This window comes from Dendropsophus ebraccatus, chromosome 3, assembly GCF_027789765.1.
Source record: "Dendropsophus ebraccatus isolate aDenEbr1 chromosome 3, aDenEbr1.pat, whole genome shotgun sequence".
Classification (NCBI taxonomy): Eukaryota; Metazoa; Chordata; class Amphibia; order Anura; family Hylidae; genus Dendropsophus; species Dendropsophus ebraccatus.
The window spans coordinates 94005416-94019376 of record NC_091456.1 but is presented as its reverse complement, the minus strand read 5'-3'; the positions used below and the strand labels follow the sequence as shown (position 1 = coordinate 94019376).

The window sequence follows — 13961 nt, the reverse complement described above, 5'->3', positions numbered from 1 at the left end:
TTTCTGTACTAATCGTCACTTTACTTTAATTAAAACATCAAATGTTTCTTCTAATTATGTTATGACAATAGCATTATTAGAAGAAACATTTAGAATTATATGTGCGCTCAGCTGATTGGCTGTTCGGCTGAGTGCACATATAATGAGCCGGTCCGCAGTACAGTGACTTCATTGTGCTGCGGACCAGCGAAGAGGACACATCGGGGTGAGTATAGAGCTCTCCCCTCCCCTGCACTGCACCCCTCCCAGCAAGGAAGGGGGGGTCACTTAACCCCTTCCTTGCTGGGATGGGTGCAGTCTGGCATCAGTCTGGCCCCCAAGGGGTTAAGGGGGATGCAATACATCCTCCCTTAACCCCTTGGGGGCCAGACTGTAAGCAGCGATCTGTAAAGATGCTGCATACTGTAAGGAGCACAACACCGCTCACAATGATGGGTGTTGTGCTCCTGTTTGTGTTTTTTTTTGTGTGTTTCTCCCTTTTTGTTTTTCAGATATCGGTATCCTGTGGATTACGTCGGATTCCGTGGACTACGTCGATGACCAGCGGTTGTTGTTTTAATTTTTTTAATAAAATGGTCAATGAGGGGTGTGGGGGTGTTTTTATTTAAATAAAAAAAATTTTAAACTTGTGTCTTGTCTTTTTCTTTACTTTATAGACTTAGTAGTGGAAGCCGTCTAATAGACGGAATCCATTACGAAGTTGGGGCCTAGTGTTAGCCGGTATAAAATGACTAACACTAACCCCCCATTATTACCCCAGTACCCAATGCCACCAGGGGTACTGGGAAGAGCCGGGTGCCAGTGGTCCCGGAGCGTCAAAATTGGCGCTCCTGGACCGGGCGGCAGCAGGCTGGTAAGATTTAGGCTGGGGAGGGCCTAAACCAATGGCTCTTCCCACCCTGGTGTTACCAGGCTGCTGTCGTTTGGTTTTTAACCCGGCTGGTTATAAAAATAGGGGGGACCCTATGCGTTTTTTAAAAATAATTTTGACTCTCCGGGACCACTGGCACCCGGCTCTTCCCAGTACCCCTGGTGGCATTGGGTACTGGGGTAATAATGGGGGGTTAGTGTTAGCCGGTATAAAATGGCTAACACTAGGCCCCAACTTAGTAATGGATTCCGTCTATTAGACGGCTTCCACTACTAAGTCTATAAAGTAAAGAAATAAAGACAAGACACAAGTTTAAATTTTTTTTAATTCAAATAAAAACACCCCACACCCCTCATTGACCATTTTATTAAAAAAATTAAAACAACAACCGCTGGTCATCGACGTAGTCCACGGAATCCGACGTAATCCACAGGATACCGATATCTGAAAAACAAAAAGGGAGAAACACACAAAAAAAAAACACAAACAGGAGCACAACACCCATCATTGTGAGCGGTGTTGTGCTCCTTACAGTATGCAGCATCTTTACAGATCGCTGCTTACAGTCTGGCCCCCAAGGGGTTAAGGGAGGATGTATTGCATCCCCCTTAACCCCTTGGGGGCCAGACTGATGCCAGATTGCACCCATCCCAGCAAGGAAGGGGTTAAGTGACCCCCCCTTCCTTGCTGGGAGGGGTGCAGTGCAGGGGAGGGGGTGGGGAGAGCTCTATACTCACCCCGATGTGTCCTCTTCGCTGGTCCGCAGCACAATGAAGTGACTGTATTGCAGACCGGCTCATTATATGTGCGCTCAGCCGAACAGCCAATTAGCTGAGCGCACATATAATTCTAAATGTTTCTTCTAATAATGCTATTGTCATAACATAATTAGAAGAAACATTTGATGTTTTAATTAAAGTTAAGTGATGATTAGTACAGAATGCTCTATTGCCGGGAATATGAATTAACGGCTTATGGAGCTTCCTGTACTAACTAATTAATAAAACACATTTTCGTGGAAATAAATTCAGTTTCGGTGTTCAATAATTTAATTCTAACTAATCCATTATTGTGCAATTAAATATACTGTCAAAAAATATATAGATAAATATACATTTATTTATATATCTATTTATTTTAACAGTATATTTAATTGCAAAATGATGGATTCGTTAGAAATAAATTATTGAACAACGAAAGTGTCTTTATTACAAAGAAAATGTGTTTTAGTAATTTAATATATTAACTATTAGAGGCATCGGCATTCGGCATCATTGCCGGCTATTTTTGAAGTACTCCGTACGGACCGCCTGTCAATCCTCGGCCGCATGTCCAGCCGCAAACAATGGTCTTGTTCATTTTTTACGGGTCCGTTTACGATCGGGCCGTAGATTCAGACATAGTGTGCACTGTGCAGCCGCATATCCTATACTTCCAAGCATACACACGAAGCACCAAAAATACCGCCGCACAATTACAGCCGCAAATACAGCCGCACAGTTACAGCGTCTGAACCTAGCCCCAGTCTGTATCTATGTTTCCAGGATTCCCTAGGGCTGCATCCAGCTTTAGCCACTGGTAATCAAATGCTTAAAGTCCAGCAAAAAATTTTATTAATGTATTGTATTGCCCCTAAAAGTTGATACCAATCCCCAATATACACTTGTAATGGCCCAGAACGGTATTTATTGTCAGGCGTCTGGAAATGTATTGTTGCTATTGGCAACCTTAGACAGTCTGTATGTATTTGTATTTGCTGCTCTTCCTTAGCTCTCTTGTAGTGGTATTGTTTTCTGCTATGTATTTATTTAATATGTTGATATATATTAATCTCTAATGAGACCAGTGTTGAGCTTGATCAGTGCTCCTCCCCTGCAACCTATCACACTCCAGTGATTGGCCAGGGGAAAGCTAGCTTCGCCCACCTTTTACCCAGAAGGGCTGTGTGGTCTCCTCAGTGACAGTTCCCATTCACCGTCCACATCTTCCTGGCTTCCAAGTCAGTGTGTCCATGCGTCTTCCTCCTACATGATAGCGAGTGTCGACAGCATCAAGTCTCTTCAGTAACTTCAAGTACCTATTCACACGTACCTTATAAAGGCAGAAAGCTATAAAGGCAGAAAGCTATAAAGTCTCTGGAACAGGTCTGTCTCTTTGAAATCCTATTTATCCACCAAGTCTAAGCTATAGTAACCAAGGTAACCCTCCCCCGGAAGCAAAGGACTCTGATCAAGCCAACAGTTTGCCATCATCAGATGCCCCTGTATTGGATTGTATATAGTTATCCTTCAAGTAAAGTCATAATATACTTTCACCGCTATTGTGTGAATTATAATTAATTAAAAATTATATGTCCCTGTGTGTATGCTGAAGAAGACAAGGGCCCCAGCACCATCTGACCCCACCATGACAGGAAGGTTTCAGAAGGTGGTCCCTAAGGTTGCACTACACCACCCAGCAACACAATACCCTCAGCATATTCCCATAATACCACCAAAGGGACATGATAATTTTTCTTGGTGTCACGCATAGGGCACTATACACTTATTACGGGAAATGCTTATAAAGTGCTTTTTTCCCTGCACTTACTACTGCATCAAGGCTTCACTTCCTGGATAACATGGTAATGTGACGCCCCGACTCCCAGAGCTGTGCGGGCTGTGACTGCTGGAGAGGATGATGGCAGAGGGATGCTCAGTGTCCTTCAGTGTCCCTCTGCCATCATCCTCTCCAGCAGCCACAGCCCGCACAGCTCTGGGAGTCGGGGCGTGACATCACCATGTTATCCAGGAAGTGAAGCCTTGATGTAGTAGTAAGTGCAGGGAAAAAAGCACTTTATAAGCATTACCCCTAATAAGTGTATATTGGTGATCTGTATAACTTTTGGGGGCAATACAATAATAAAAATTTTCGCTGGACTTCTCCTTTAAGAGTTCAAGCGTACTTGATGGTTGCTCGCAAGGCTGCAATATAACAAAATGTGAAAAAAGTAAAGGGCTCTGAATTTGCACAAACAGTATAGCACAGCAAAATTAGTATCTGTGGTTCCTGAGCTGCAGAAACTGTATTTTGCGCAGCTCTGGTTACACAGCTCCCACTAACCTCTGTGAGTTATGTAAATTGCGTAAAACAGCCCATTTTGCTGTGTGTGTTCTTACCACTTGTGGCAGTCACGTGCAGGCCAAAGCAGGCTGGGAGGCCCTCAATCCCAATCCTGGTAAGAGTCCCAAAGGTGGATATTCCATTAAAGAGGACCTGTCACCTCCCGTGCCGGGGTGACAGGCTCCCGACCCCCAGCTAGATCCCCTTATACGTACCTGGTCCCGCTGCCGGAGCTGGTCCCGGGACGGAGGTATCCCGGACATGAGCGGTTCGGCCAGCCTTCAGAAGATGACGTTGTCGACTCAAGATGGCGGCCGGGGTCAACAGCGAATACACTTCTGGGGTGGGGGGAACACTGGGAAGAGGGCCATTCACTTAAATAACACAAATTACAAAGTTGTATAACTTTGTAATGTGTGTTATCTAGTGAATAAATATTAAATGCCGCACTACCCCTTTAACTTCCAAATGTAGCTGACCTTATTTTTTTATATGTTAAAAAAGATGCATTTTGATGTTGGATGGATGACAAAAAGCAGATTGCAAAAATGTAGTGTGAACCTTCTGATTCTTCTGATATTTCTTATGTCACCAGCTGATGACATGTGCTGTCTTGATGAGGAAAGCCACCTGATTTCTACAAATTTTCTAATGGTTTCTTAAAGGTAGTAAATTTTTCTTTGAATAATACCATGCAGGCCATCGCCATGTAAACTGATAGTTTGAGTCTTTCTTTATTTCAAATATTATAATTTGTTCCTTGTGCATTCTGAACCACAGCTAGCAGTAGGGTAGGCCGGAAGGGTCTCCTCACCTATGATTGGCAAGTAAAATTAAGGTTATATTAAGCAGACAGTATGAGCAAGTATATAACTGTAGTATAATGTAACAGAACTGGATTGACTGGCATCAATGTGGTATTCTTTCACTTCAAGGATGATGCTCTTTTGGACTCTGTACAGGAATGTCAGAAGCAGCAGGCCTTGAAGGGGTGGCTGCGGGGGGGGGGGGGGGGGGGTGTAGGGAGAGGCGGGTGTCAGTGTCACTGCAAGGGGTTAACGCCACTTGCAGCTCTCGTTGTCTGGAACCAGTTCAGGCCGGTTTTCCAGAAAGTGCTTTTGTGTCTACAGCAGCATCCTGGGAAAATAAAGAGGTCACGTGGGGACTTGATGTCACAACGTAATGCCACCTGGGGTTTGCCGTCCCCTTCTCAGAACTGTATCCAAATCTGTCCTGGAATGAAGAGTAGACTCCGTTGTAAAGAAAATGTACACTAGTTAGTTGCTACTGTAAGATGCCAACCTGGGGTTCTGACAACAGGTAAAAATAGAAGTCCATATCTTTCTCTTTGGCTGGGATAAGGACTATGATTTAACTGGTGTAGCTAGTTTTTTAGTGCCCCAGACTCGTGCGTCTTGTCTTCTGGATTGCATCTTTCATATAGTGTCGACCATTACACAACCTCTGTCCGGTTGAAGTTCTGTGGTTCAGGTCAGCTTTCGCCTGTACAGACAGTTAGATTGGAGTTTGGATGCTTTACTGCTAAAATCATTGGGCAGTTTGCAGATATTTGGTTTCATCATGTCATGAGTATTCGGATGTGTAATTGTACTTAAACACAGATAATCTAGTAGCCATGTAATCTCTGTCCAGCAGGCTTTTCTGTTGACACTATTGGCATCATCATGATCTACATGTTTCTTTTTAGGCCAACGATATGGCAGATGAGGCATGCCGGACAAGGAGTCAAAAGAGGGCGCTGGAGAGAGAGGTGACACAGAATGATATTGTCAGCAAGAAGGTAAAACTTGAGAAGGGACTGTTGGATGGTGATCTCACAATGAAGACAGAATCTGGGTCAGGAAAGATGCCTGGACTTCTGAAAAGTGGTGAGGTGAAGGCTACTATTAAAGTGGAGGTACCAACAGGAGAAGAGCCAATGGATATGAGTACATCAAAGAGGTGCGTTTTAGTCCTTGCATCAATGAATTAATCTGAGTGTTGCTAAGTAGCATTATTTGTATTTGTTTTGTATGTGTTTTGTGGTCAAAAGCTGTCAATCATAAAGTTAGGGTATATGGTACTATCTTCCCTGTCTGCACTGTATAATAGTGTCCAGGTAGTAATCTGCCATTCAATACAGACTGAACACAAGCTGTATGTTATATGCATACTTTTATCCCTTGTGGTGTTTGCTCTTCATGTCTATACAAGGTTATATTGCATGGTCACTAAAAAGTCAGCTTGGCTCACAGAGTGGTCCAACGGGCTCCTAATGTCTACAGTTATTTGACCTATAGTCAACTCTGTATAGTTTGCTTCTGGAAGTGGGTTGTGGATGCTATAGAGAAATCCTGGAGGAGCCGTACATCATAAAAAGTAAGGCGATATTTGTGCATCCCCAGTTGTAGTGTGTTCCCTGCTATTGAGGATTGCTGATAAAAAACACATTGCTGTGACTACAACATACTACTTCTATTTTGCCGTAGCCTAAGGTATGTGAGGATTTACTGAACACTTGATCAGAACCTAAAAATGTGACACAGAGAAGCCATGCATAAAGTGATTATTATGCGTTTTAGGTGAAGTTGTCTTTTAAGTGACAAAACTATCATGGGAAATAAGTATGATGATGGTGCTATAGATTTCATGTTTAAAGGCTTTTGTGCCATCTAGTGGCAACTGTAACAAATATCACCCATATGCTAGTTTTCCTTTTGCATTTTTGTTTTAGGAGATAATCTTTAAGTTCTGCGTGCAGCTAACATCCATTAATGCTTACGTGCATTTAATGATGTGCTGCTCAGTGTTGCCTGTTTTACTGGGTGCCTTTCACTGTCCACACTGCCTCAGCAAAATGACAATCTGCAGTTTGTTCTTTCAAATCTGGGCCTTTGCTATGTACCCTATACACAAGTAGACTGGAGAATGTTCCAATTATACATAATGCCACAGACTGTTGTAACCTATGAGTACTCCAGTAAAAATCTTAACGCCAGAGTTCTGTGGCCTGTTCTGTTGCTGGAATTAATGGCACATTGTATTTGAATAATTCATAGGTTCTAGTCTCTCCTGTAGTGTGTGTGCTCTATTCTGTTAAGTATAATGTATTGTTCCCTCTGGTCAGCCATGTCAGGTTGGAAAGAGACTGACTGCACTGTCCTGCGGTAGGATTACTAAAATGTCACACATCTTTTAGTACTAAAATCCTCAAACAGTGGAAGGTCTGTGTATAAACGTTAGCAAGCCTTTAGAATGTGCAGAATAGTTCATTAAGTGACGTGAAAGAGGCTAAATCAGTTTTTGCTTTTAGTTTAGCAGCTCGAGAACCTTTACCCTGGTGCTCACTCCCCATCTCTGTATGTCTTAGGCTACATTCACATCAGCATTTGACCATCCGGCACCATTCCGTCTACCTTTTCCGTTTTGGAGTAAGCAAAATGGAAACTGTTGGATCCGTTAAAATCCCTATAAGATTCCCATGATATTTTAGTGTGCTCCGTTTGCCCTAATTGTGCTCCGTTTGCATGCAATTCGTTCAAGATCAGTTTTTTTTTTTTTTGAACGGAAGAAAAAATAGTTTTTGCAGTATTTTTCTTTCCTCTTAACAAAACGGATCACGAACGGAAAGTGCACTTCCGTTTTTTTTTTTTTTGTTTTGTTTTTTGTTTTTTTACATTGTAGTCAATGAGGACGGATCTAAAACGGAAGGTATTTCCGTTCACATCTGGGGTTTTTTCCATCCATTTTTGCACTGAGCATGCGCAGAAGCAGCAATAAACCAAAGAAGAAAAATAGACTGATAGAAAAACGGATGCTGACTGATGCAAATGGATGCAAACTGATGTACAAAAGTCAGTTTTTTTTAAAGCCAAAATACAAACGGACCATTAAAAAAAGATTAACATTTTGCAATCCGTTTGAATCAGTCTGCTCATTAGTTTATGCTCATCCGTTTAATATGGACGGATCCGTTAGAAACAAAAAAAAATGCTAGTGTGGCCGAGCCCTTAGAGTATTCCGGAATATTAGATTCAAAGCCTATAAGTTCTACACTTGCAAAGTGAAGTTCTGGTTATGATGACAACAATAATAAATCATAGCTTTGAATGGGTGGAAAAGCTAATGCCTTTATGTATCTATTTGTTTTGCTCAGTGAAATTAAGAGAGAAAAGAGGGCGCCCTCTCCAGATGTTATAGTTTTATCTGATAATGAACCTTCAAGTCCGAGGATGAATGGCCTAACAAAGCAGGCAAAGGAGCCCACTTCTGAAACTTTTTTGGTAAGGTCATAACCTCTACTTTGTTCCATTGCTTTAATTTTTTTATGTAATATTTTTTTTCCCAGTGTACATTCCGTGGTTTGAATTCACTTCACTGTAATTTTAATCCATTGGGTTTGTATCTTTTAAAATAGAAATAGTTAAAGTTAACAAAGTAGTACACAGTGTTATGCATTTTTTTTTTTAAAGGTTTAAGGTGATATATGAAAAATAATAAAGAAGCTATTATTACCTCTCCGTACTCTTGCAGTGTAACCGGGTCTCCTGCTGAATGCAGCCACAAACGAGCCTCTGCAGTGACAGCCCACTCAGCCAATTGCAGGCCGTGGCACTGTCCTATCTCAGCCAGTTGCTGCCATTGCCAGAACAGTTTGCCTCGGAAGTGGCGGCTGCATTCATCAGGGGACCTGGAAGACGCCACAGGAGGACAATGGGTTGAGCGTGGATAGGTAACCAGAGCCTTTTTATTAAGCCTGCATGCTTTAATCTTGGCTGTCCAGGCATGATGAGAATTTTAGTTTCGCAACAACTAGAGGGCCATGAGTTTGAAACTTCTGGTCTAAACTGTGGAATAGATCCAAAATATGAAAAATTGGTCATTCCGTCTTAAAATGTGCCTTACCAAACAATGGCTGTTGTGAATTACCAGGACCATATAACTCAATAACATTTGTAAGACAAAGGATAAGAGCCAGCATGTTAGACAGACCTGATAGGAGGGGAAGGGGGATAAGTGGGTTGGGTAGGAATAGGGGCAAAACACTACGGTGTGTGTTCTCTGTATTTAGGTGGGGAGTGGTGATTTGGTTGGGATATATATCATAATGAGTGGCAGTGTAGCTCTATATGAGACCCACAGTAACCATGTGTTTTTTTTCTTTGTTTTTTTTAAATGGGTGGTGGTAGTGGTTCAAAATATTCGTTAACTTTGTTTGTCCACTGTACCAGAGTGGGTACTGTCTGACCAGTGGAGAGGGACAAGCATCTGGTAGCAGCAGCTAAAATGCTAAAGCATACAATGCCTATTTGAAGGGGAGCTGCCTTTGAGCTAAGGGCTATGGATACTATTTCCAGGAAGAGTTTGACACACATGGAGAAACTTGGTTGATGGTGCGCTCCATCTGTGCCCAATAGTATTTGATATGTGGACATGTCCACCAAATATGTGTGTGTGCCTGTCTCCTTTTGGAGTGCGACAATCCCAAATGATGAATATGTTCTGGAGTTTTGTACCAGCGGGTTAATTGCTTGTAGTGATTCTCTCTAATCTTTATACATTTGGAGAAACTGTGTGCATTCTTGAAGATTTGCAAAAGTCAATTAGCTACTTTTTAAGTCCATGTCCCAAGATAGAAGAAACAAAGGTATCTTGCGTGCACAAGCCTTAAGGAGAGGTGTAGGGGTCCTATTACACAAAGCGATTTTTAACGATAAACAATCGCAAAAAAAGATTGTTTATAGTTAACCTGAAATCGGTCACCAACTTACACAGAATGATAGTCGTTAGTTACGACTGTTACTACGGGTGTTTACTCCTTCTGATCCCAGCAAAAAAATGAATGATCAAGTACACTGAACGATTAGTGAACGATTAACAATGATTTTAGGGTCAGATCTAAAGGCCTTATGCCACGGGCCAACTTAAAGCAAATGAGCGCTCTCAGCGCTCGTTTGCTCCTCATTCTTTGCTCACTGCTGCCGCTATTCCACACGGCAGCAGCAAGCGGGTGAGTCCGCGGGGGGCCTGCCCGGGTGATAGCTAGATCGTCCGGGCAGCCCGTAGCATACAGCAGCGCCTGCTGCCGCCGCTCCTATTCCTCGGAGCGACGGCAGCAGATCGTGGCTGTATCAGTCGTTTGTTCTTCAACATGTTGAAAAACAAACGACAGCAACGATCAGCCGACGTGAACGATGTCGGCTGATCGGTGCCTTCTATTCCACGGGACGATTATCGTCCGTAACAGCCGATAATCGTTCCGTGGAAAAGGGCCTTTAATCAACGACACACAATTTTTCAATTGTTGCCTGCAATTACACAGTACAATTATCATTTGAATTTGAACAATATAACAATTTTTTGCACAATAATTATCCCTTGTAATAGGGCCCTAAGAAAACACAAGAGCTTATGTTTTTATATGACTCTGGAGGCTAGTAGTTGCTCTACCCATGTTAGGTGCCTCCACTTAGTGTGTGTGTAAGAACTTCTTGGATGTATGCTGTTTTGAGGTAAAGCGGTGCGGTTTCCTAGACTTTTTTTTTTATCTCCCCCTAGTTATATTCAAACTTTTAAATCCTTCTTTGTAATCTTATTCAAATTAACATGTTTCTCCACAGCTAATACAGAGGAGTAGCCCTGAAGAAAGAGAGCGACTGATCAAGCAACTTAAAGAGGAATTACGGTTAGAAGAAGCTAAGCTAGTGCTACTTAAAAAGCTCCGCCAGAGTCAGATTCAGAAAGAGACTGCGCCTCAAAAGGTTAATATATTGATCAACCCCAAATAAGCAGCTACGCCTGCATTGGTTTATATTAGTTGCATTTGATTGCTTTTAAGTTTGAAATCTGTCCCCTAGTATGTCATAACTTCCCTATAGCAGATTTGTAGTTTAATTCACTTGTTCTGTTTGCAGGTACCATCCCGTATTGGTGGCACTGTTATCCCACCTCCTTTAGTACGAGGTGGGCAACAGGCACCAGCCAAGCAATCTACACAGATAGTTATGCCACCTCTTGTGAGAGGAGCACAGGTACGCATAATTCCTTCTGACATTTATATGTATTTGTTTAGCTGTCCTTTTCTTCAGCTGTATAAAGTTTTGCCTAGATATTCCTGTATTTTAATATGCTTAACAAGTGTTATTGCAGTCAATGTTTTACAACTGTCTTATCCATTGTTGAGCCTCCATCTCTTGTTTAAGTAAGATTAGTTACCATCTGCACTGTTAGGGCCCTATTAAACAGAGCGACAACCATCGGCTGATCGTTTCTTTAGGCCTTGATATTAAAATCATTGGCCGTTATTACACACACAGAAAATGTACCCGGCGCTGCCCGGGTATAAAGTTTCAGTGTGTTAATTAGATTTGTTCTAAGGTGCCCAGGAGGCCAAGCTAAAGGTATTGTTTCATCTGAGTTAATTAGTGGAATTAGTGTATACCTGTAGTGCATAGTTGGAGGGGTTCTGTATACCCACAATGTATAGTTTTTAGGGGTCTCGCATATCTGCAGTGCATAGTTGGGGGGCTGTATACCTATAGTGTATAGTTGGGGGGGGTCCTGTATACCTGTAGTGTGTAGTTGAGGGAGGTCCTGTATACCTGCAGTGTACAGTTGGTGAAGGTCCTGTATCCCTTTACTGTATAGTTCGGGGGTCCTGTGTACCTGTAGTATATAGTTGGTGCTGTATACCTGTAATGTATAGTTGGTGGAGGTCTTCTATACCTGTAGTTTATAGTTTAGGGGTCCTGGATACCTGTAGTGCATAGTTTGAGGGTCCTGTATAACTGTAGTATAGAGTTGGTGGAGGTCCTGTATACCTGTAGTGTATAGTTTGGGGTCCTGTATACCTGAAGTATATAGTTGGTGGAGGTCCTGTATACCTGTAGTGTATAGTTTGGGGTCCTGTATACCTGAGGTATATAGTTGGTGGAGGTCCTGTATACCTGTAGTGTATAGTTTTGGGGTCCTGTATACCTGTAGTGTAAAGTTTGGGGTCCTGTATACCTGTAGTATATAGTTGCTGGAGGTCCCGTGCACTTGTAGTGTATAGTTTTGGGGTACTGTATACCTGTAGTGTCCCGTATACCTGCAGGGTCATATTTACCATTAGGCACCCATGGTCTGGTGCGTAGGGTAGCACCTTGCAGGGGGGCAGTACCCTCCCGTTCAGACTTGCCAGAAAATCTTTGGTCAGGTCTTGTATAGCGGTGTTATCCAGTCACAGTATGGCGGTATTGGTCAGGTCTGGTGTGGCGGTGTTCTCCAGTCAGTGTGGTGGTATTGGTCAGGTCTGGTATAGTGGTGTTATCCAGTCACAGCATGGCGGTATTGGTCAGGTGTGGTATGACAGTGTTATCCAGTTACAGTATGGCGGTATTGGTCAGGTCTGGTATAGCAGTTTTTTCCAGTCATAGTATGGTGGTATTGGTCAGGTGTGTTATGACAGTGTTATCCCGTCACAGTATGGTGGTATTGGTCAGGTCTGGTATAGCGGTGTTATCCAGTCACAGTATGGCGGTATTGGTCAGGTCTGGTGTGGCGGTGTTACCCAGTCACAGTTTGGTGGTATTGGTCAGGTCTGGTATGGCAATGTTATCCAGTCCCAGTATAGCGGTATTGGACAGGTCTGGTATGGCTGTGTATCCAGTCACAGTATGGTGGTATTGGTCAGGTCTGGTATGACAGTGTTATCCAGTCATAGTATGGCGGTATTGGTCAGGTCTGGTGTGGCGGTGTTCTCCAGTCACAATGTGGCGGTATTGGTCAGGTCTGGTATAGTGGTGTTATCCAGTCACAGTATGGCGGTATTGGTCAGGTCTGGTATGGCAGTGTTATCCAGTCACAGTATGGCGGTATTGGTCAGGTGTGGTATGACAGTGTTTTCCAGTTACAGTATGGCGGTATTGGTCAGGTCTGGTGTGGCGGTGTTATCCAGTCATGGTATGGTGGTATTGGTCAGGTGTGGTATGACAGTGTTATCCAGCACAGTATGGCGGTATTGGTCAGGTCTGTATAGATGGAGTAGGGGGGCCCTGTATATATATGTACTGTATAGATGGAGTAGGGGTCCTGTATATACATGTACTGTATAGATGGAGTAGGGGGTCCTGTATACATGTACTGTATAGATGGAGTAGGGGGTCCTGTATATACATGTACTGTATAGATGGAGTAGGGGGTCCTGTATGTACATGTACTGTATAGATGGAGTAGTGGGCCCTGTATATACATGTACTGTATAGATGGAGTAGGGGGTCCTGTATATACATGTACTGTATAGATGGAGTAGGGGGTCCTGTATATACATGTACTGTATAGATGGAGTAGGGGGTCCTGTATATACATGTACTGTATAGATGGAGTAGGGGGTCCTGTATATACATGTACTGTATAGATGGAGTAGGGGGTCCTGTATATACATGTACTGTATAGATGGAGTAGGGGGTCCTGTATATACATGTACTGTATAGATGGAGTAGGGGGTCTACCAGTTATTACTGTGGATGTTGTGAGGCAGCTTCCCTAGCAACCATTGCTCCCTGTGAAAATGAGAGCAGTAATCCTATTGGTTGCTAAGGCTCCAACTGCTATTTTCTCTGGGCAAATCTGCAGCTAATTATATCACCTGTGTTTGCAGTGAGGAGATTTTCCCATTCATCTCTATGGAGCGCTGTTTCCCCTCCCCCTCCCCTCCTGTACATCTGGCGGGGACGGGACCTTCGCTAAAACCTTCCCGGGCACCCAATGTATCTGTGTGCCAAATTTAGGGTTAAAACTGTTCAGGCGTTTGGAAGTCTGTCTGTCTGTCCCAAATAGACTTTCATTTTTATTATATAGATAGTGATGCAAGGCCGACAGCTGACGATTTAACAAACAGTTTACATAACCTCTCCGTGCTCCTGGTCGTTTTCTGTGCTCTTTTTCCTCCCTGGTCCCGTGTGCTGAAGCTTCACAGCGGCCTGTCAGTTCAGACAGGCTGCTCTAA

General features: G+C 43.0%; 1 protein-coding gene across 8 annotated transcripts in view; it reads left to right on the top strand.

The window, feature by feature from the left end:
• Nucleotides 1-13961, top strand: part of GATAD2A (GATA zinc finger domain containing 2A) — an 81284-nt gene that overhangs the window by 51270 nt on the left and 16053 nt on the right. For all 8 annotated transcript variants that reach the window (XM_069962234.1, XM_069962233.1, XM_069962232.1 and 5 more), the window contains 4 exons: nucleotides 5682-5935; nucleotides 8130-8256; nucleotides 10594-10734; nucleotides 10888-11004. In XM_069962234.1, the coding sequence (XP_069818335.1) occupies nucleotides 5682-5935; nucleotides 8130-8256; nucleotides 10594-10734; nucleotides 10888-11004 (639 nt within the window). The remainder of the gene's footprint in view (nucleotides 1-5681; nucleotides 5936-8129; nucleotides 8257-10593; nucleotides 10735-10887; nucleotides 11005-13961) is intronic.